General features: G+C 46.2%; 1 protein-coding gene across 2 annotated transcripts in view; it reads left to right on the top strand.

Annotated features, from left to right (window-relative positions):
* The window catches only part of LOC133114444 (microtubule-associated serine/threonine-protein kinase 1-like), a 79,967-nt gene extending 61,036 nt beyond the window's left edge, over positions 1-18,931 (top strand). For both annotated transcript variants that reach the window (XM_061223846.1, XM_061223845.1), the window contains 25 exons: positions 3,473-3,561; positions 3,654-3,729; positions 4,329-4,401; positions 4,593-4,744; positions 4,949-5,024; positions 5,207-5,416; positions 5,787-5,888; positions 6,353-6,485; positions 6,891-6,958; positions 7,380-7,459; positions 7,891-8,099; positions 8,228-8,366; positions 8,784-8,916; positions 9,341-9,506; positions 10,073-10,174; positions 10,801-10,923; positions 11,070-11,179; positions 11,711-11,877; positions 12,186-12,400; positions 12,649-12,876; positions 13,410-13,639; positions 14,055-14,177; positions 14,527-14,663; positions 14,953-15,113; positions 15,325-18,931. In XM_061223846.1, coding sequence (XP_061079830.1) covers positions 3,665-3,729; positions 4,329-4,401; positions 4,593-4,744; positions 4,949-5,024; positions 5,207-5,416; positions 5,787-5,888; positions 6,353-6,485; positions 6,891-6,958; positions 7,380-7,459; positions 7,891-8,099; positions 8,228-8,366; positions 8,784-8,916; positions 9,341-9,506; positions 10,073-10,174; positions 10,801-10,923; positions 11,070-11,179; positions 11,711-11,877; positions 12,186-12,400; positions 12,649-12,876; positions 13,410-13,639; positions 14,055-14,177; positions 14,527-14,663; positions 14,953-15,113; positions 15,325-16,880 — 4,758 coding nt within the window. In that variant the 5' untranslated portion in view covers positions 3,473-3,561; positions 3,654-3,664 and the 3' untranslated portion in view covers positions 16,881-18,931. The remainder of the gene's footprint in view (positions 1-3,472; positions 3,562-3,653; positions 3,730-4,328; positions 4,402-4,592; positions 4,745-4,948; positions 5,025-5,206; positions 5,417-5,786; positions 5,889-6,352; positions 6,486-6,890; positions 6,959-7,379; positions 7,460-7,890; positions 8,100-8,227; positions 8,367-8,783; positions 8,917-9,340; positions 9,507-10,072; positions 10,175-10,800; positions 10,924-11,069; positions 11,180-11,710; positions 11,878-12,185; positions 12,401-12,648; positions 12,877-13,409; positions 13,640-14,054; positions 14,178-14,526; positions 14,664-14,952; positions 15,114-15,324) is intronic.
* The last annotated feature ends 3,449 nt before the right edge of the window (positions 18,932-22,380 follow it).

Here is a 22,380-nt window from a genome sequence, read left to right as displayed (position 1 = left end):
ATTGTAGCTCAGAGTTTTTGCATTCATGAGCAATACAACATTATTATTCATGGAAATTGTCCTCTTCAGGGACATTTACATATACAGAATGCAGGAACTGAATTTTCATAACTCTTATGAAGTCCATTTTTGCAAATACACGAAAGTGTACGAAGTATCCATCTCAGTTAAAGTATGCAGTCTGGCCTGTCATTTTTAAAGCTCTATGTTGGGCCCCCGACTGCGGAGTGAGACTGGATTACAGTGGAACCTCTGATGTCATTACCCACCCTGCCCCAGGCTAGACACACCACCCCCTCTATCCTCTTCCTTCAGCCAACCACCCTCTATCTCTCTTTCTCTCTCTTTCTTTGCCATCCTCCAGCGAAGAACCACACGCACACACACACACACACACGCATATGCATGCACACAAGATCAGGGTTAAATTCATTATTTTATCTACTACCCTTTTAACCTCTTTAAAAAAAAAAAAAATGTCCAGCTGTGTTACCAGCTGTTATGTCTCTTTTCTGTATCTCTCTTGCTTATATCTTCAGCTGCTTTGAGCAGCAGTCTTGCTCATTATTATGAAAGCAGAGCTTGTTGCTCTGTTTATTGAAGTCCTAGCAAAGTGGATCTTTGTTGCTCAGCCAGTGCTGGTTGGATTGGGTTTGTAGTTGCGATTTTGATTATGATTTAGATTGTGATTGGAATTGGTTTTGTTTGTGTGTGTGTGTGTGTGTGTGTGTGTGTGTGTTTGCCTGAGGGACTGTGAGTGCTGCAGGTGTGTGAGGATATATCCTGCAGTCAGTTGCTCACTAACCAGCCACACAATTCATTATGGATGAGCAACTCAATGGCACATCGCATTCACACACTGAGAGTCACCGTCTCACACTGCAGAAATTATACTTGCACATGCAGTCATGTTCACACACTGAGAGAGCTATATTTAGAGAGGGAGAGAGAGAGAGTGTCCCCTTCACACACAGTCTCAGTCACACACTTTAGTCACATTCACCCACAAGGCTCACGTTCGCAGACGTGATGTCACACCTCTGAGCTATATTTCTGTCGCTTTGCTTTGAAACGGGAGCAGAAGGCAGGCTAGTCTTTTCTGATTCTTTATCCGCAGAAATGCTGGTGCACAGAAAACGCCAGAATGTTTTCAGCACCCATTCTGCCCAGAGGGAGATGTAGAGGTTGTGTTCTGATCCTCCACGTTCAAAGGGCGTTTAAAAATAGACTGGTGTAAATTCATTCATGAGACTCTTTTGTCTGAGCCTAGTATATACCGAGTGTATACCACTGTTCTCATTGGAATCCCTTTGTTCTGTGAATTTTAAGTTCTAGAAATGAAGAAAGATAGGACTTTGTCAGTCCAGAATATTGAACTATTGAAATTATCATGAATTATTTAAATAATTATTTTTATATTAATAATTCTTCTCTGCATTTGAAATTGAAGCCAGGGGCTGCTCTTCTCAGCATGATCTGCAGTTAAAATGCAAATTTGGTGCTTGATATTCATTTGAATTTTTCAATTAAAAATTAAAACAATTTTCCTTCATTTTGGTTTAAAACTATAACAGAAGTACTGTCTATGCTGTAAAAAGCTTCCACTGACACTTTGAAATACATTCTGTTGTTCAGTTAAAGGTGTTGATTGCACAGTTAATGCTCCATGGTGTCTACCTTGGGTGTGAATTATTTGCCCATTTTAAGGTATTAAGAGATTCCAGCACATTCAGCATCTCTCCAGAACCAATGATGCACACCCTGATGTAGGCCCAATCTACACCCAGTGAGCACGTAATTAGCTATTTATTAGACCTATTGGTCTTCTGCTGCTGTAGCCTGTCCACTTAAGATGTTTGATGCATTGTGTGTTCAGAGATGCTCTTCTGGATAGCACTGTTGTTATGCGTGGTTATGTGTGTTGCTGTCACCTTCCTGTCAGCTTAGAAACTAAAACCACCCTGTCTGGTGGTTCCATGGTCAAAGTCACTTTGCTCAATGTTTTTATGCATTTAGTGGCAGCCACATGATTGGCTGATTAAATATTTGCATTAACAAGCTGGTGTACAGGACTACCTAGGTAACCTATGTTACGTATGTTTCAGGCCTGCCATACGTATGTCTTCTTATACACTCACTGAGCACTTTATTGTACATCTGCTTATTCATGCAAGTATCTAATCAGCCAATTGTTTTGGGGTTGTGTGTAAAAAAAAAAAAAAAGTTTATGCGTCTCTGTTATTTGTCTGTGTGTGAGTGGAGACTTCATTGTGTGGACATGACTGTGTGTTTGTTCAGCCTGGTGAAAATTGACCCATTGGGCATTGGGAACAGCCCTCTCATATTAAGGCTAGAATAGATCCCATCATCCCCTCTCTCTCTCTCTTATGTAAAAAATCAGGTCACAGTTTGCCAGATGCTGCACAGTTGCTTCATTATTAAGACAGAAACTTTAAGCTGTGCTATGTATACTCTGGGATGTATTAAACGTTGAATATATATTCTCCAACATTTGCACTTACAGTATTCGGTCAACTTGCAGGTTCGGTCAACTAGCCATGTTTTAAAAATAAGTCTGTCCATATTTGTCTCTCATTGGCTGTAGGCTTTTGATGTATCATTGCTACTTCCTGTTCCATATCCATGCCCTTGTTCTGCTGCTCTTGATATGATATGCCTCTTGATTTACTGTATGTCCAGTGATAATGGGTGCGCTAGTGACTATGGTTAATGCTGAATGACTACTACTCATCTTAATGGGGCTTCTTTTAAATGTGTGATACTGTACATCCAGTCAGTTGCTTTCTCTGGGTTTAATTAATTCAGATGAAATTGGAGCACTCTTCTAGGAGGAAAATGAAATGATTTTATGCAAACAATTTATGTTTTAGGGAAAACATGCAGGGGTGTGAAATGATACAGTAAAGGAACAGTCACACAGCAAATGGGGTTGCTCTGTATACCAAGGTACAAAAGGGTAATTGTGTGAGTATAGGATGTGTGTATAAGAGAAGGATTTTGTGGTGAATGTTGTATGGCAGTATGTGGTGGTAATTGTGAACTTGTGTGGCCAGTGTCAGAGTAAATGCAGTCTCTCTCTCCCTCCCTCCCCCTCCTTCTCTCCATTACTGGAGTTATTGTTCCATATTTGGGCACTGATAGTCATCTAAAAGCCACCTGATCTTTCCTTCCTCCTTCTTTCTTTCCCCTCGCTCTTTCTCTTCATGTGAGACACGGTGTCAGTGAGGCGCAGTAATCCCGTCACATCATAATCTGTTATGGGAGGAGGGCTGAAGGCGTTTGTTGTCACCAGGGTCACCTTCCTGTCTGTTCCTTATGTTCACATGTTTACTTCTAGAAAGAAACTAATACCAGCAGGTTAATAATGATGAATAATGCACTGGTAGACTGGTATTGCATTACTGTATCTCTCATTAAAATCTTGAGTGTTTTTTTTTTTTTTGCTCATTAGTTGCCGCGCAAGCAACAGGAAGAGCCTCATCCTGACCAGCACCTCCCCCACACTGCCCCGCCCACACTCGCCCCTCCCAGGTCACATTGGTGGGTATCTCACAAAACAGCTGTGGATTGGCACATTTCTGGCCGATGAGCGCCTCTCTCATTGCCCTCTCTGCGTTTCTCCGTGCCTGTAGGGAGCAGCCCCATGGACAGCCCCCGAAACTTCTCCCCCAGCGCCCCCACACACTTCTCCTTCACCTCCTCCAGGAGGTAAGGCTGCACCCTAATAGCTAGGAGGCCACGCTCAATAGACTCGCCACTCACAGAGTCCACAGTATGGAAACTGCGAAAGTCAAGTTCCTGCTTATCAGGCCCAGTTTAATTTCTCAGTTATGCAGTTCCCTTTATTACACACTCACCATGTCACCGTGCGTCTCTTATCAGTGGAGGATTGTTGCTGTGATTGCCCTGTATTGTGTCAATCTCATAATGGAAAAATCCTGATGCTGTTGAAAGAATCTCATTACACTAGATGAGCACAATTATTCCCTCAGCTAAGATAGCCGGCCTTTTACCTCGCGCGGTCAGGATAATTATCTTTTCAGTATAAATTTAATTTTATATAGGTTGTATAATGCTGCATTAAACATGATGTGGGTTGTATGGGAGTATTGTTTGGATTTGGGGGCATTCATTGTTTTTTTATGTTGTAGAAATGTGAGCAAGCACTATGACAACAAAATGTGTGTGACTAGTTAAAATGTGTGTGACTAGTTAAAATGTGTGCGACTAGTTGAAAGCGTGTTGGTTCCTCCCTTCCAACAGAGGGCACCACGTGGGGTTAATCTGCTACATTCTCTCCCCTGCAGAGCAGACGGGAGGCGCTGGTCTCTGGCCTCGCTGCCTTCCTCAGGGTATGGGACCAACACGCCCAGCTCCACGGTACGCACCGCAGCAAGGGCTCCAGCCGGGGCCTTTCCAGTCAAAACATCTCGATTTCCACCGATTTCACACTGTCTTCACCTTTCCTCCTTCAACTTTTCCCTCTATCTCCTCCACCCTCACTCTCTCCCTCCCCTTTTTTTCCGCCCTCATTTCTCCCCTACTTCCTGCTATTGGCTCCTCCCCCCCAGTCCTCTAGCTCCTCCCAGGAGCAGCTGCCGTACCAGCCCACCCTGGAGGAGCTGCACTTCCTCTCCAAGCATTTCGGCAGCACGGAGAGCATCGCTGACGACGAAGGGGGACGCAGCTCGCCCCATTTGCGCGCCCGTTCCCGTAGCTTGAGGTGGCCGTCTCCGCCGAAGTTCCACCTCCGTTCCCATCCCCAATAGCAAGCTCCCGTTTCAGTCCTCAGTTAGGAATTAGGGCTGAAATGTAATGTAATGGAATTATACATATTGTACATACACGTATGGGGAATTCACCTCTGAAACTGCCACTGAAAGGTTGTGGAATTGATCCTAACCCCCCCCTCTCTCACCCCCTCCAGCCCTGGACGATCACCCTCCTGCTACGACAACGAGATCGTCATGATGAACCATGTGTACAAGGACCGCTTCCCAAAGGTCAGACACTCAGTGCACACACACACACACACACACACACAGCGTATGCACATATAATATACAATTGCACTAATAAATATACGAAAGCACACACACTTGCATATAAATGTGTAGCTGTTGTAATGGTCCTGTCTGGGTCACTGTAACATGGGGACTGATCTGGTCCCCCCCGTGCACCTCAGGCCACGGCGCAGATGGAGGAGCGGCTGATGGAGTTCATCCGCCGCTACGCCCCGGAGACCTCGCTGCCCCTGGCCGACGGGGTCCTCAGCTTCATCCACCACCAGATCACCGAGCTGGCCCGGGACTGCCTGACCAAGGCCCGAGATGCGGTCATCACCTCTGTCTACTTCCTGGAGCTGCAGGAGAACCTGGAGAAGCTCCTACAGGATGTGAGTCATCCATCAGCGAGGCTCCAGCTATGACTTCACCAGTGACCGGATGCCGTAATGACGATAATCACATCTTATTTTACAGGGAACTTTACCAAAAACACCTCGCTGCATCTCACTGCTCTGGCTTAATTAGTTTTGTCTCGGCCTGCTCTCTTATGTATATTGTTCTATTTTGATTGAGTTGGCCTGGGCATGCTTTGTGGAGATGTTCTCATCTGAGGTTCACCCTCTCTCTCTCCCTCCCTTTCCTTCTCTATCTCTGACTCCCTCTTGCCCTCTCTCTGTCTTTAACTCCCTCCCTCTCTTGCCCTCTCTGTCTCACTCCCTCCCTCCCCCGTCTCTCTCTCTCTCTCTCTCTCCCTCTCAGGCTTTTGAGCGGTCAGAGAGCTCTGAGGTAGCATTTATCACTGAACTGGTGAAAAAACTCCTCTTCATCATTTCTCGCCCAGCCAGGCTCTTGGAGTGCCTGGTGAGTCTTATTACTACTTTCAACTACTGCTACTACTACTACTACTACTACTACTACTACTGCTGCTGTTACTACTACTACAACTGACAGTTGAGGTTACTCCTATACCATTATTACCACTGCTTGCTAATATAGAAACTACTGCTGCTGTTACTACTATACCGCCATTACTACTGGGAGACAAGACTTACAGGGTTAAGAAAATGGAGTTGAGGAGTTGCTGGGTGTTGAAGTGCTAGGATGGGCTGTAGGCTGAGGCTGGCAGCCCCACAGGGCAGCATAATTAAGTGTAGCAGCATAGCCTAGGGGTAGAGTGGGATTCAGGCAGCCTGCTAATTGCTGAACTTGCAATGTTGAGCACAGATATTGAATGTGGTCAGGCATTCCAAATTTGGAGAAATGATTGAATTAAGAGCTGAATATTGTGCTTGTGTGTCACGGTGAATGTGGTCCCCCTGTACCAGGAGTTTAACCCAGAGGAATTCTACCACCTACTGGAGGCAGCGGAGGACCATGCCAAGGAGGGACACCTGATGAAGACGGACATCCCCAGATACATCTTCAGCCAGCTGGGCCTGACCAGACACCCACTGGAGGGTGAGCCTGCCACACTCTTTTTAATCTATTGAACCACAAAATCTCACTGAGATACAGAATCTCTTTTACAACTGAGAGCTGGCCAATAGGGCAGTTCAATACATAAATACTAAAATTATACAATAAGAAACATTAAGGCCAGTTTATAGTCCAGCGACCGACATTGTCCAATGGATGTCTCAGGTCGCAACAACATGTGGTTCATACTCTGGGCGACTGGAGAGTATTTATACAATGACCTCAGTCTGTCGGGTGACAATAGAATGTTCATAAACGTTCTACAATTTCAATCTAGCAACACTCTGGCCTTTAGAGATACAGAAGAAAAACAAAGAATAGTGAAAACAGTGTGGCAGGACTTGTGTTCAAAGTCTTCTGTGCCTTTCTGTGTTCTTATGCTTCCAGAAATGGTGAATCTGGACAGCTATGACAGCGAGGGATCCCACACTCCTGAGACAGACGATTCTGCAGAGGTGAGGCCCCAGATTACGACAGCCTATCCCATCTGCCTCAGAACTCTGGAGTCATTCCCTGCTTAAAGCTTATTCCACATCTGCTGTGGGTTCTCAACCAGGCCCCTAACCTTCTGCTCCGCCTGACAAAACATACAATTATCCCACTGAGCAGAAGAACAAAGGTCCCTAACCGTGCTCATACTGCTTCTGCTAAGAGCTAATGTCACTGTCAGTAAGGGACACCCAGACACGGCCATTTCATGCAGTTTCACAGATTAAACCCAACCAGAACCAGGATGGAGTCAGCTAAATCTGCTGTTCTTGGAGGTCCGGCTCAATGGTCTGCTCAAGGAAGATGAATGCATACCCAGGAATGCACACTGTGCTTTTAAAACCAGTCTTATCAGGTCAGCTTACCCTTTCATGTTTACTATAACAGGGCAGCAAGATTAGAGCCATGAAGCCCCCAAGTGAGAATGACTTTCGGACCATCAAGCTGATCAGCAACGGGGCATATGGGTGAGTCTAAGGGGTGGGGCAGGTACCGATCGGGTACCCAAGGCATGTGGGTGGAGCACAGCCAACGTGAAACTGAATTCTTCAATACTTCACTGACGTGTCCACATATTGGCCACATATTAGTGTTGCCAGAGCAGTGTCCATAAAATGTAAAGAATTGGCATTTACATGTCAATGATCTGAGGCTACATTCCATTTGCAAAGCACATGCAATGATTGTCAAAGCGGACTGATAGGAGCTTTGTTTAGCATAACCCCCACTCTCAATCTCTGACTGCACAGGTTGGTGTACATTAGTATACATTATGCATTAGTTTGGAGGTCACTGAAACATATCCCAGCACCCAGCAGCTTTCACCCCCTCCTCCCTGAATTGTGCTGTGGGTGACCTCCCATCATGCATCTGTCTCTGTGCAAACCCCCTCCCCCAGCGCGGTGCACCTGGTCAGGCACCTGGAGACCAGGCAGCGCTTCGCCATGAAGAAGATCAACAAGCAGAACCTGATCCTGAGGAACCAGGTCCAGCAGGCCTTTGTGGAGCGAGACATCCTCACCTTCGCCGAGAACCCCTTCGTGGTCAGCATGTTCTGCTCCTTCGAGACCCGCCGCCACCTCTGCATGGTGCTGGAGTACGTGGAGGGTAAGGGGCGGGGCCTGGGGAAAAGCTCTTCATGTAGTGTACGTGGAGATGGGTGAGAATACAGCCTTTTTTTTTTTTTGGGGCAAAAATTCGAAGGGAGGGTGTTCATCCCATAATCTCTTTGGCAGGGGGTGACTGTGCCACTCTGCTGAAGAACATTGGGGCGCTGCCAGTGGAGATGGCACGCATGTACTTCGCTGAAACCGTGCTGGCGCTTGAGTACATACACAACTACGGCATCGTGCACCGCGACCTAAAGCCTGACAAGTATGATGTCATACTCCCCCTACTGGATGGTAGTATGAAATGCAGTGAAATTATATTTTAGTGAGCCACTCACTAAGAAAGCAGCTCAGATCCAAACCGAATTGTGAAAGTATAAAGTTACAGTATACTTTCTAGACATAGGTCTGGAATCAGTTGAGATTAAAAGTCTTAAGACTTTTAAATAAATATGTATTTTTTATAAATACTCAATTTTATGAATATATTTAAACAATTCCTGCCAAGTGGTGAACAAAATCCTTTAACTGTGACACGTCTGTGCTGATTTTATGTGACACTGTATGAAAAACGTTGTCTATTGTACTCTAATGTACTCTATAGCCACACAGCATGTGAGTAGGAATGAGTAATTCCACACACCATTACAACATCAGAGTGGGCTTCTCTCCTGTCCCACAGTCTACTCATCACCTCCATGGGACACATCAAGCTGACTGATTTTGGGCTGTCTAAGATGGGCCTGATGAGTCTGACCACCAACCTGTATGAGGGCCACATTGAGAAGGACACTCGTGAGTTCCTGGACAAACAGGTAGGCTCTACTCCACCCCTGGCACGTCCCAGCTATGAATGTTTGGATCTCTGAACATCCCCATCTCCAGGATGTACATTGTTTCCAGCATGTAGGACTTTCCCTTGAATGCTATTTTTAAGTGACAGAGAACACTGCTTGAATTGCCTTATAATGCTAATGCTATTTTTTTTTATTTCAGTTAAAGCATTTTTATCTATATTATGCGGTCAGTTCTTTACACTGTATTTGAAGTTATTTTTATTGTTAGATTGATCTTGTATGTCTTTATTTTTTAGTATTCCATTGGCTTTCATGGGAAATGCTTTGAGTGACTGTCTGAATAGTGCTGTATAAATAAAAGTATTATTTTCAAACATCAATTGTGTACAGTAAATGTGTAAGTGAAAGTAAATGGTATGAGTGCGATGTGTGGACTCTGCAGGTGTGTGGCACACCTGAGTACATTGCTCCAGAGGTGATCCTGCGGCAGGGCTATGGCAAGCCGGTGGACTGGTGGGCCATGGGGGTCATCCTGTACGAGTTCCTGCTGGGCTGCGTGCCTTTCTTTGGAGACACGCCCGAGGAGCTCTTTGGACAGGTCATCACAGGTCAGACTGGTGGGAGTGGTGGGGTGCGTGTGGAAGAAGAGTGGGGTGACCGGTAAATGAAATCACTGGTAGGGGGCGACATGGCTCAGGCAGTAAGAGCAGTCGTCTGGCAGTCGGAGGGTTGCCGGTTCAATCCCCCGCCTGGGCTGTGTTGAAGTGTCCCTGAGCAACACGCATAACCCCTAAAAAAGCTCCTGACGAGCTGGTCGGTGCCTTGCATGGCAGCCAATCGCCGTTGGTGTGTGAGTGTGTGTATGAATGGGTGAATGAGAAGCGTCAATTGTACAGCGCTTTGGATAAAGGCGCTATATAATTGCCAACCATTTACCATTTACCAATTAGACCTTACGTGATGCTAAACCAAAGAGCTGCTGGCTTAAATACACATTGAGCTATAGGGAGTGAAAACTGAGGGTCACTAGAACCTGAGGGGTTCTTGTCTTTGCGCTTGGTTTGTGAGTGTGCCATCATCTGACTACTGTTCAGTTTCCCTCTGCTTGCTCTTCCCCTGTCTCTGCGTTACCTGTGTTACCTGTGTTTACCTGTGTCTTGCTTCCTGTCCACAGATGACGTCGCCTGGCCGGAGGGTGAGGAGGCACTTCCTGCTGATGCTCAGAGCCTCATCTCCACCCTCCTGCAGACCAACCCCCTTCTGCGGCTGGGCACAGGTAAGAGCCCACCTGGAACAGGCCAGTGATTGTGAGCTCTGGTACTTGTAGGGTACTTGTGAAATTGTTCAGCTGGGAAGTTCAGTTGACTTTAAAAATAAGAAATCCATACAGGTGGATATGGGGCGACATGGCTCAGGCAGTAAGAGCAGTCGTCTGGCAGTCGGAGGGTTGCCGGTTCGATCCCCCGCCCGGGCTGTATCGAAGTGTCCCTGAGCAAGACCCCTAACCCCTAAATTCTCCTGACGAGCTGGTCGGTGCCTTGCATGGCAGCCAATCGCCATTGGTGTGTGAGTGTGTGTATGAATGGGTGAATGAGATGCATTAATTGTACAGCGCTTTGGATAAAGGCGCTATATAAATGCCAACCATTTACTATTGCCAGGTAGGCTAGATAGGGAGGGAGGACACACATCCAAGAACGTAACGAGGTGCTAAGAGCAATCATTAAAAGAGAACAAAGACTTCCAAGGAATTTGGAACAAAACCATGTGTTTGTAAAAATTCATGCTGCTATTTTGGTTTTTGCACCCCCAAACAGGCTGTTTGACATATCTTCAGGATTGGTATGTTGTCTTTTCTTGAGATTTTTTAAAATGCAAGCTTTTTGTTCCTCCTACCACCAGGTGGTGCTGCGGAAGTGAAGCAGCACCCTTTCTTCACTGAGCTGGACTGGAACAGCCTGCTGAGGCAGAAAGCTGAGTTTGTTCCTCAACTGGAGTCTGAGGAGGACACAAGCTACTTTGACAGTGAGTCTGTCTCTAAAGCTTCCCAGGTCTAAAAACGAGGAACTGCAGTCTTTAAACTCTCTCACGCTCTCTCACATTCTCTCCCCACCCCTCTCTCTCTCCCTCTCTCTCTCTCTCCCTCTCTCTCTCTCTCTGTTCCTCCACAGCACGCTCCGAGCGTTACCACCATGTGAACTCATATGATGAGGATGACACCAATGATGATGAACCAGTCGAGATCCACAAGTTCTCCTCCTGCTCCCCCCGTTTCAGCAAGGTCGGCCCCCCAAATCCCCAACATCAATGCAAACATTTCCCCAACATTATCTTAATCTTCATAACACTAAGCCCCCACCTGCCTAACCAATATTTAACACCAGTTTTTCTTGGCAGAAAAGTAAATGCCAACATAGCCTATTAATTTGGAAGATACAGTCAAAAGAACTGCATCTTTTCACCCTGCAGCTGCCTGGTTGAGTGATGCAGTCAAACAATACAGGCCAGTCCTTCAGCTGGGTGTTACATTTAATATCTTTCCACTTCACTCACCTCCAACATCGGTCCCATAACATTGTTCGCCCTCTCCACTCAAGACATTGGCCTTTATGGATCCAAAAACAAATTGGAGAATAAACAGAGGAGAGAAAGGAAAAGGGATGGAAAGGAATGAAAGATGTGTATTCATGCACAGGCCAAGTGAAACAGATCAGATTAGCTACTTTTACCAAATAGCACAGCAGCAACATACAACCTGGGACTCAAACCCCAAACCCCAAGCCCCATTTCCATTTGTTTTCTGGGCCTGCAGGTCTACAGCAGCATGGAGCACCTCCACCTTTCCCAGCTGGAGCTGAAGCCCTCTTCCCTAGCCAGGCGGGACCCCAAGGGCCAAGTGGAGGATCGGCCAGCCAAGCGGGAGAGCCTGGGCAGCCTCACCCTGCGGGACAAGAGCTGGAGGACTGGCTCCCCAGAGAGGCGAGTGTGAGAAATACATGAAGTAGAAGCCTAAATAATGCTGTCATAAGCGAAGCATAACACCAAAACAATACCAATGCCATTATGTTGTCATAATATATGAAGTTATAACTGGTATAAGACAAGAGTTATGTTATGCATATGACAGTGTTATGTAGACTTTATGGTATTTGGCATAATAAGTGTTGCTAAAAGTTTGTAAGGTGTCGATGGAGGAATGGACTTTTGGGAATTGTGCCCAAAAGTAGCTGAAAATGATGACCTGTGTGTGTCACGGCACTTCCTGTGATGATGTGTGTTCTTCTCAGGGGGGCCTGCAGGAAGCGGCTATCCTATTCCGAATCCTCATTCGCGGACAGTGACCCCAACTCCCCTCTGGGCGCCCGGCGACGCTTCTCTGCCCTGATGGACATGCACCGTTTCGCCTCGCCACTAGAGGGTGAGGTTGAGCACCAGGTCAAGGCCAGAGGTGCATCCTCCAGCCAGGTGGAGCTGAAGGAGGGAGATGGTACTGCGGCCACAGGTCAGTGTTTTTTTTCGTGGGGGGGGGGAATGTAGGGAAACATGTACACGCACTGATAAAAACACACATAACAGACAAACAGGCAAGTTTCCAAATATAGGATAAATATAGTATTTGCCAGAAAGGCTGGCCTCCACTAGAATATTTGAAATGTTATTCTTCTTATCAGATTGACCATGATAACCATAAATTGTATTACTGTGTATTACTGCCCCCACAATCCTAAATCTGCTTCTTCTCAACATTAGACAAGGTGCTCAGACCAACTGAGACATCGGCTGGGTCAACAGCACCCCCTCCTGTTGCTATGAGAGGGGACTTGGAGCCCCAGGGGCCCCGTGCCTCTGGCAACCTGACCATGCGGTGGCCACGGCACCAGCAGTTGCCGGGAGATGGGGAGAGGCGTGGTTTACGGCCCAGTACCAAGGTTACCAAGTCCGCCTCGGCGACCGCGCTGTCCGTCATCATCCCTGCAGGTGCGCCATGTCTCAACCAGAGGGAGACCATTATTCCTGCCGGAGGGAGCTAAAATCCAGTTTACTCTCCTGTGCCATTTTATATTTAGAGAGCCAAGCACCGAGGGTGCATAGGAGACCTAAGGTTTTGGTTAGGATTATTAGGGGGCCAAGTACCATGGGTGCATGTTTTGGCAGAGATTGTTATTTTTCTTCTGCCTTTTGAATGAATTAACTCTGGCTGGCATGTCCGGAATGGCTTCCAATTTATTATGCATGACACCCCTACAACTGGCACTCTACTACAAAATTGCAACACTGAAAGCATTATTTCGGCTGTACCACTCTGGGTGGCGCTACAGCACCAGTTCAAAATTCTAATTTTCAGATAATTACCCTCGGTGTTTGGGCCCCGACATCGGTGCTTGCAGCTGTATTTTGGGTTTCTCTCTTTCTCTGGTAGGATTAATAAATCTTACCTTCATAAAACTGCAGGTGAAACACTGCATATCCTAGTCAGTCTGTGACTCTGTCCTCTCTCTCTCTCCCTGCAGTAGAGCAGCATGGGACCTCTCCATTGGCCAGTCCCTTGTCTCCACGCTCCCTCTCCTCCAACCCCTCCTCACGCGACTCTTCCCCCAGCCGTGACTACAGCCCGGCGGTCAGCGTGCCCAGATCCCCCCTCACCATCCACCGCTCGGGCAAGGCGTACGGCTTCACCCTGCGCGCCATCCGCGTCTACATGGGAGACAGCCACATCTACAGCGTGCACCACATCATCTGGGTGAGAGCGGCACACAACACAAGTCATGTATACACACATGCACATTTCTGAAAGGTTTTTTAAATGTTACAGCACAGGGCTGGCACCATTACTCATATTAATCAGATGAATGCATTTCTGCTTCTCCTACATTGTGATTCTCTTTGGATTCTCTGCTAAATGTAATGCTGCACATACACACACAATTTGGCACACGGAGACACAGGAGCACACTAATATAAAGGCATATTTCCATATGCATACATACATTCGTATAGGAGCACACACATGTACTCACAAGCTCATACACATATTCATACACATGCACATGCATGCATGTAAATAGCACCTAATAGTGTAAACGATTTAAACAAGATTAAACAATCAGTGTGTTTGCTATACCCCTGTGATTGACACTACGTTTGTCAAATGGCAGCATGTGGAAGAGGGAGGCCCTGCACAAGAGGCGGGGCTCTGTGCTGGTGACCTCATCACCCATGTGAACGGAGAGTCTGTGCACGGCTTGGTCCACACAGAAGTTGTGGAGCTAATTCTGAAGGTGAGGGGAACAAAGCAGGGAACAGAAAAGGTTTTAGGGATGGCACTGGCAGCCTTTAACCTTTTGAGTCAATATACTGAATTATTTTGTCACTGATTTCTGACTAATTTGTCGGTCCAAAAAGTGATGTGGGTTTTGGGGTTCTTTGTTTTTTATGGGTTTTTTTGGGCCCAGGTTCCGAAAATCATCTCAACTGTAACAATGCATGCATTTTCAGTTACAATGTCATAGTTCTCTTCCCTTAGTGGCTCAGTTGTAGCCAGGTAACAGTTTGCTCTTTATTTCTAAATACAATGAAGCAGTTTTGACCAGGAGCGTGAACACTTGTCAATGCGTTGTCCTGCTTCAGAGTGGCAACAAGGTGACAGTGACCACCACGCCCTTCGAGAACACCTCCATCAAGATCGGGCCCGCACGCAAAGCCAGCTACAAGTCCAAGATGGCACGCCGCAGCAGGAAGACTCCAGCCAAGGAGGGACAGGAGAGGTGTGAATACTTCTGCTGATGATCATGGTCTGGTATTAGGCGATGGTACCAAGGCCAGTGAGAAAACACAATAACAATCCCATTAAAAAATTGCTAACAAAGAGAGATTACAGTATCAATACAGGAAATATTTTAGTTTAAATAGATGTTACACACTGTGTTAACTCTCATACTGTCTTTCTCTCTTTCTCTCAATGTCTCCCACTATCCTTACTTTCATCCTCCCTTTTCCCTCTCTTTTTCTCTTTCTCCTCCCTCCCTCCCCCTCCCTCCCGCCTCTCCCCCACAGTAAGAAGCGCAGCTCTTTATTCCGTAAGATGACCAGGCAGTGCAACCTGCTGCACACCAGCCGCAGCCTCTCCTCTCTGCATCGCTCCCTCTCCACCGGGGACAGCCTCCCCACCTCCCCAACCCAGGCCTATCGCCCCGCCCCAGACTCCTCCCATTCAGGTCCGCTATGCCCGGCAACCTTCATAGGCCCCAATCTGCCAATCAGTCATTATTGTGCCACACAGATTTTCACATTTCCCAGGGGGACTAAAGAACCACTAGATACATTTTTGTGCTGAAGAAAAGTGCAAAGAACAGTATCTCTTGTGAAAAGTAAACTTCACCCAGAATTATGTCACTGTGTGTGTGTATCTATCTCCTCTCTCCTCAGGTTCTCTGTCCCAGAGCGCCCCTACTGGCCCCCTGGTGTCACAGCACATGCGGCCCAGCTCCCTGCATGGCCTCTCCCCAAAACTACACCGGCAGTACCGATCTGCCCGTTGCAAATCTGCGGGTAACATCCCCCTGTCCCCGCTGGCACACACCCCGTCACCTGTCAGTTCCCCCCAAGCGCCGCCCCCTCCCCAAGCCCCTTCCCCGGTAGTGGTCGGCTCTAAGCTCCACCCCTCTCCGCCGCCAGCACCTAGGTCCCGCCCCAAGAGCGCCGAGTCGCCCCGCTCCCCGCTGCTCCAGCGCGTGCAGTCTGCCGAGAGGCTGGACAAGGAAAGGAAGGGGGCGGGGCCAGCTGGCGGGGGTGGGGCTGCCATGGCGACCGCCGTGCGCAAGCACGCCGAGTTCCGCAGGGATTCCTTCCACTGCGAGACGGGCCTGCAGAGCCTGCAGGAGACGGAGGCGGAGAGCACCGTGCCCACCGACCCTGACCCCGCCCCTGACCCCACCCCAGTCACTGCTCGAACAAAGGGGGGCGGTGAGATGGGCACGCCACCGCCACCTGTGAGGAGACTGGGGCGACAGGAGTCCCCCCTAAGTCAGGAAGCACTGCGGTTGGTGAGGAGGGAGGGGCCTCTGGAGACGCTGAGTCAGGGTGGGAGTAGGGCCGATGTGGAGTCACTTGCAGCGGCCACAGTCCCCACGGTGCCTGGAAGCACCACTGACACTGGCCAGCTAGGGATGGATCAGAAGCCCCCAACCAAGGACCCCCCAGCACAGAAACAACCTCCAGCACCTGCAGATTCTAAGCCCTCCTCATCATTGGCCATCCCTACCTCTGCTGACCTAACTTCAATAAAAATGCCCAAGTCTGTGGGCCAACCCCCAGAAAGGTGTCCTTCAGTCTCCAGCACGGGTTGCGACCCAAAAACCCCAGAGCCGCCACCCAGGACCCGGAGGCACCAGGCGGTCCAGACAGAAGCTGGGTCGGCCAGCCAGAAGCAGGAGAGGGGCGGGCAGGCAGAGCTACTGCAACAGGAAACGGACCGGAAGGCGGAGTTACGCCAGAGGAGCGAGGGCCAGGATAAAGCTACGGTGATGCTAGAGGGGACTACAGGAAAGGAGATGGGAAAAGGCATCGAAACGGGAGGAACAGGCAAAACTCCTGCAACAGGGGCAGAAAAGCCCACCCTTGCTGGCCCTGTCCATTCAGGCCCCACCACAGGGAACATGCGTCTCCTGGAAGTAGCGGATGACCATGCCTCTGGCCTCTCCCATTCTCCAACTGCTATCACCCCGGGCAATGGCAAGCTACAGCCCACTCCCTCTGCAGACAAGGCTGGATTTGCGACACAACTCACTGGTGTCGCCAAGGACATACCGGGGCCTCCCAAGGCTGGATCTCTGGAGGGGCCCAAGGGGGGAGGCAGCAACAAGGCAGTGGAGGAGAAGCATGGATACTCGGCAGGAAAGTCTGGGACTTCTTCTGCAACATCGCCTGGCCTTGCCGGCTCAATTCAGCCAGATAAGATGGACCACAGAGACTCTTCCAAGTAATGAGACCTGGTTTAATGGGGTGAGGGTGGGTCGGATGGTTTCTTGTGGTTTCCAGAACTGTACAAGTTCAGGAAAATACCATGCCGGTGAAGATGACTGAAAGGCTAGAATAATATTCATAATATTTGGGACTAAGACATTTTTTTTTCTTGATTTGGCTCTGTACTCCACAATTTTAGATTTGTTGTCTTATGCATTTTTATTGGGTTGACCATGTAGAAATTACAGCACATTTGATTTATAACCCCTATTTCAGGGCACCATAATGTTTGGGGTAAAGGCCTCACAGGTATTTCTGAATAATCAGGTGTGTTCAATTCTTTTCTTGTTTTAGTATCTAGTATTCATTGTGGGATTTTGATTGCCTTTTGATTCTGTTCTTCAGACTAAAGCAGATTATAGGAGACATTAGGCCAAAGCTTAGGCTAACCAAAATGAACCGCTTGGAACAGAGCAAGAGAGCACTGGTAAGCTCATGAATCTCTACAGTTGATGACCAAAGAATTCTAAAATTAATTATTGATCAGCCATGTCATTCACCTGATCTGAATCCAAAAGAACATGCTTTTGATATGATGAAGAGAAGACTTAAGGTAACCAGCTCCCAAAACAAGCAGGAGCTGAAGATGGCTGCTGTATAGGCTGAACATTACCAGATAAGATACTCAGCAGCTGGTGTTGTCTATGGGTCAGACTTGAAGCTGTCATTGCATGCAAAGGATATGCAACAAAATACTAAATATGACTATATTTATTTACATAACATTAAAATGTCACAAACATTATGGTGCCCTGAAATGTATAAAAGGTGCTGTAGTTCCACACAGTGAAACCAAAGTGTGAAACCAAATACCAATAAATAAAATCTGAGAATGTGCACTTTGACCACACGTTTGATTGCATATCTGAAATTGTGGATTACACGACCAAATCAAGGAAAAACACTGTGGGTGTATGTACATGCGTGCGCAAATCAAGATAAGTTTAAATAAACTGTAAAGATCCTTCAATCAATGGCTTTTCAGTTCTGTATATTAACTTTGTGTGTGTGCATATATTGACTTGCAATTGCGTGGATTCTGGGTTTGCCACGCTGGGTTAACCCTACCTAGCCATGGCCAGCAATATAAGAAAAGTCACCAGGATAAAGCCTATGAACAAAGCTGAGGAGGGCTGGCTTACTGGGAACAGGGAGATTTGTGTGAAACTCTGCCCTAAGCTTGAGAATTTATAACCATGGCTCTGCGCTGAAGGTGTCATTCCCAAGAATACCAAAGCATGCTAACCATGGCTCTAACCACAGCCAGGCAGACCAAGGAACTGTATAACACCACCCACCATTTTGAGCCATCTGCTCATGATATTTCCCTCATTGTGTCACCACTCTGCAATGTAGGCCAAATGTAGTTCAGGCCAAGTCATAAAGAGTACAAAATAAGCACTTCATGGTCAGGGAAGTCCAAGATCACAGGGACTACTCAGAAATACGGATAGATGAAGCAATCAAAGTTCAGAAACAACACAACGCCTTCAATGACTGAGGATATCTTTCTTCAGGTCAAAAGAAAAGCAAAAAAAAAAAATCATATAGATGTCTGAGATGTCAAAGGTCAAAGTGTCAAGCAGGAAACACAGGCTTGAGGTGATTTTCTTTTTTTTACTTTTTTGTTTTAATGGAGTTTTTATGTATTTTGGAGTACGTTGGATCACTGTTTAGAACATAATATATCATGGGCTAAGTTTGTCATTTTCTCTTTTTGAACTGCTGTCCATCCCTGTACATACCGTATGTAGATCCCAACTTTGGCTATGCCTATTTCAGCATTGTTGGTTGCCATTTTACATATGGACTTTCTTGGTTGTATCACTATGCAGGCATACACTGCTTGAATGTTTGTTTTTTATTTGAGTACCTAATTGTGACTGAATGTGAAAGTTGGAGACGCATGAAGTGCAGTAAGTGGAATAAGAATAAAAAGACTACTATGCCTTGTCCATTGTATATGACAGATTATGTTGCTAATGTAAATTAAAATCCTAATAGGCTAATACCTTCATGTGTCTAGTGATATTTGGCTGAACAACTTGATTGGGACAACTTGATATTAAAACTACTGCAAAGCACTAATACTGTGAAAATTGTGGGATTACTTTTTGTGTTCATCTCCTGGATAAAGTTATACACCGTGTCTCTGACACTGATTGACGCATTGAGATGATACAGATCATCTCTGTCTCAAGTCAAATGTTTAGTTGCTCACCCCCATTATAAACTTGCACGCCATACAATATTTAGCACCTACAACTCTTCAGCACAGGGTGGGCACCCATCTCTGAAATATGCGCATGGTAACTGTAGGCTCAGACATGAGAAGGGAGAGAGCCCCTTTGCCAATTCGATCTGGAATATTGTCAGCCTCAGTAAGAATGGTTAAGTGTGTGTTAACGGAAATGCTCAGGTAGCACATTCACTGCTGTCCTATTAATGGAAAATAGTATTTTATTCATACATGAATTTTTAAGTTAAATCTATATTATACAGTGCCCTCCATTGTGTTGGGAACAAAGACCCATTATGTCTTCATTTGCCTCGGATTTGCCACAATTTTAGATTTGGAATCACAAGATTAACATGGGGTTAATTGCACATTCCCAGATTTTATTAAAGGGTATTTTTAAACATTTTTACATTTACATTTACATTTTTGTAATTTGGCAGACGCTTTTAATCCAAAGTGCATAGGTTCTACCACAAGTCAAAGCATCACATCCAGAACTAGGAAAATACGCATGGAATGCTGTTCTAAACATATAGTCGTCATCATAAGTGCAATTTTTTTTTTTTTTTTTTTTTTTTTGGGGGGGGTGAGACAAGGATAGGGATATCAGAAAGGAGGGGCGGGGGAAATCAGGAGGGAGGACTAAGGTAGAGTTTGAAAAGGTGTGTTTTGAGTGTTTTGCGTGGAAATAGGGGGAGGGATTCTGCGGTCCTGACAGTGGTAGGCAAGTCATTCCACCACTGAGGAACCAGAACAGAAAACAGGCGTGAACGTGCAGCTCGACCACCAAGTGCACATAGAGAGGGAACCATAAGGCGACCAGAGCTGGCAGACCGGAGTGGTCTAGCTGGGGAGTAGGGAGTGATCAAGGCCCTTCTGGTTTCACAATGTAGAAATGACAGTGGTGTTTATACATACAGTGCATCAGGGAAGTATTCACAGCGCTTCACTTTTCCCACATTTTGTTATGTTACAGCCTTATTTCGAAATGGAATAAATTAATTGTTTTCCTCAAAATTCTACACACAACACCCCATAATGACAACATGAAATACGTTTTTTTGAGATTTTTGCTAATTTATTCAAAATAAAAAACTAAGAAATCACATGTACATAAGTATTCACAGCCTTTGCCATGAAGCTCAAAATTGAGCTCAGGTGCATCCTGTTTCCACTGATCAACCTTGAGATGTTTCTACAGCTTAATTGGAGTCCACCTGTGGTAAATTCAGTTGATTGGACATGATTTGGAAAGGCACACACCTGTCTATATAAGGTCCCACAGTTGACAGTGCATGTTGGAGCACAAACCAAGCATGAAGTCAAAGGAATTGTCTGTAGACCACCGAGACAGGATTGTCTCGAGGCACAAATCTGGGGAAGGGTACAGAAAAATTTCTGCTGCTTTGAAGGTCCCAATGAGCACAGTGGCCTCCATCATCCGTAAATGGAAGAAGTTCGGAACCACCAGGACTAATTGCCCGTCTAAACTGAGCAATCGAGAAGAGCCTTAGTCAGGGAGGTGACCAAGAACCCGATGGTCACTGTCAGAGCTCCAGCGTTCCTCTGTGGAGAGAGGAGAACCTTCCAGAAGGACAACCATCTCTGCAGCAATCCACCAATCAGGCCTGTATGGTAGAGTGGCCAGACAGCCACTCCTTAGTAAAAGGCACATGGCAGCCCGCCTGGAGTTTGCCAAAAGGCACCTGAAGGACTCTCAGACCATGAGAAACAAAATTCTCTGGTCTGATGAGACAAAGATTGAACTCTTTGGCGTGAATGCCAGGCGTCATGTTTGGAGGAAACCAAGCACCGCTCATCACCTAGCCAATACCATCCCTACAGTGAAGCATGGTGGTGGCAGCATCATGCTGTGGGGATGTTTTTCAGCAGCAGTTTCAAAGCGCTCTTGACCTCAGACTGGGGCGACGGTTCATCTTTCAGCAGGACAACGACCCTAAGCACACAGCCAAGATATCAAAGGAGTGGCTTCAGGACAACTCTGTGAATGTCCTTGAGTGGCTCAGCCAGAGCCCAGACTTGAATCCGATTGAACATCTCTGGAGAGATCTGAAAATGGCTGTGCACCAACGCTCCTCATCCAACCTGATGGAGCTTGAGAGGTGCTGCAAAGAGGAATGGGCGAAACTGCCCAAAGATAGGTGTGCCAACCTTGTGGCATCATATTCAAAAAGACTTGAGGCTGTAATTGCTGCCAAAGGTGCATCAACAAAGTATTGCACAAAGGCTGTGAATACTTATGTACATGTGATTTCTTAGTTTTTTATTTTTAATAAATTAGCAAAAATTTCGAAAACTTCTTTCATGTTGTCATTTTTTCCATTTTGGAATAAGGCATAACAAACATAACAAAATGTTGGAAAAGTGAAGCGCTGTGAATACTTTCCGGATGCACTGTAGTCTCCCCATAATATTTCAGACACAGCAATGTTCTGTAAATGAAAGTATTCATGTTTAGTATTTTGTTGCATATCTTTGCATGCAATGACTGCTTGAAGTCTGCGATTCATGGACATTACCAGTTGCTGGGTGTCTTCTCTAGTGATGCTGCTGTGATGTCTACATGTTGAACATGGCTGTAATGTCTACATGGTTAAAACCAAAATTTATTTTTAAAATCCCGTTATTAAAATTTGACAATGTGCACTTTAATCATGATTTTTTTTATTACAAATCTCAAATAGTGGAGTACAGAGGCAAATAAATATATGATGGGTCTTTGTCCCAAACATTGTATGTTGTGTGACTAAAAATGAAGAACTCCTAACTATTTATTTTTAAAATATTATTTATTGCATGTACATACCTCTAACATTGTGATTCCAATAAATGTAATTATTCTGCCATAGAAAAAATCTGACATGTTGAATTCTACCGTAGAATAGATCACCGTACAATCACTGTTCCAATGCAGGACAGTACCTTGTCACTGACCTTATATGAAATCCTATTTACATCCTGAATTTGTACTTGAGAAAACTTTTTACATTCAAACTGAATTCATGAAAAGGCCCATACCTCATGTGTGGCCAGGAAGTGGATAGGACCAGACAAATTGATGTTGTCGCAGGTCATGTGACAGGATGTTCTTCCCTGGGAAGCAGGGAAATCTGTGGATGCCTCAAACCATGTGATGAAGATAATGGCTTCCTCTAGTGAAACTCCTTGCCAGCCAAGTGCCGCATTGATTTGATGCTTCC

This window comes from Conger conger, chromosome 16, assembly GCF_963514075.1.
Source record: "Conger conger chromosome 16, fConCon1.1, whole genome shotgun sequence".
Taxonomy (NCBI): Eukaryota; Metazoa; Chordata; class Actinopteri; order Anguilliformes; family Congridae; genus Conger; species Conger conger.
The sequence above is the reverse complement of the archived record's forward strand: the minus strand, read 5'-3'. Positions and strand labels throughout refer to the sequence as shown.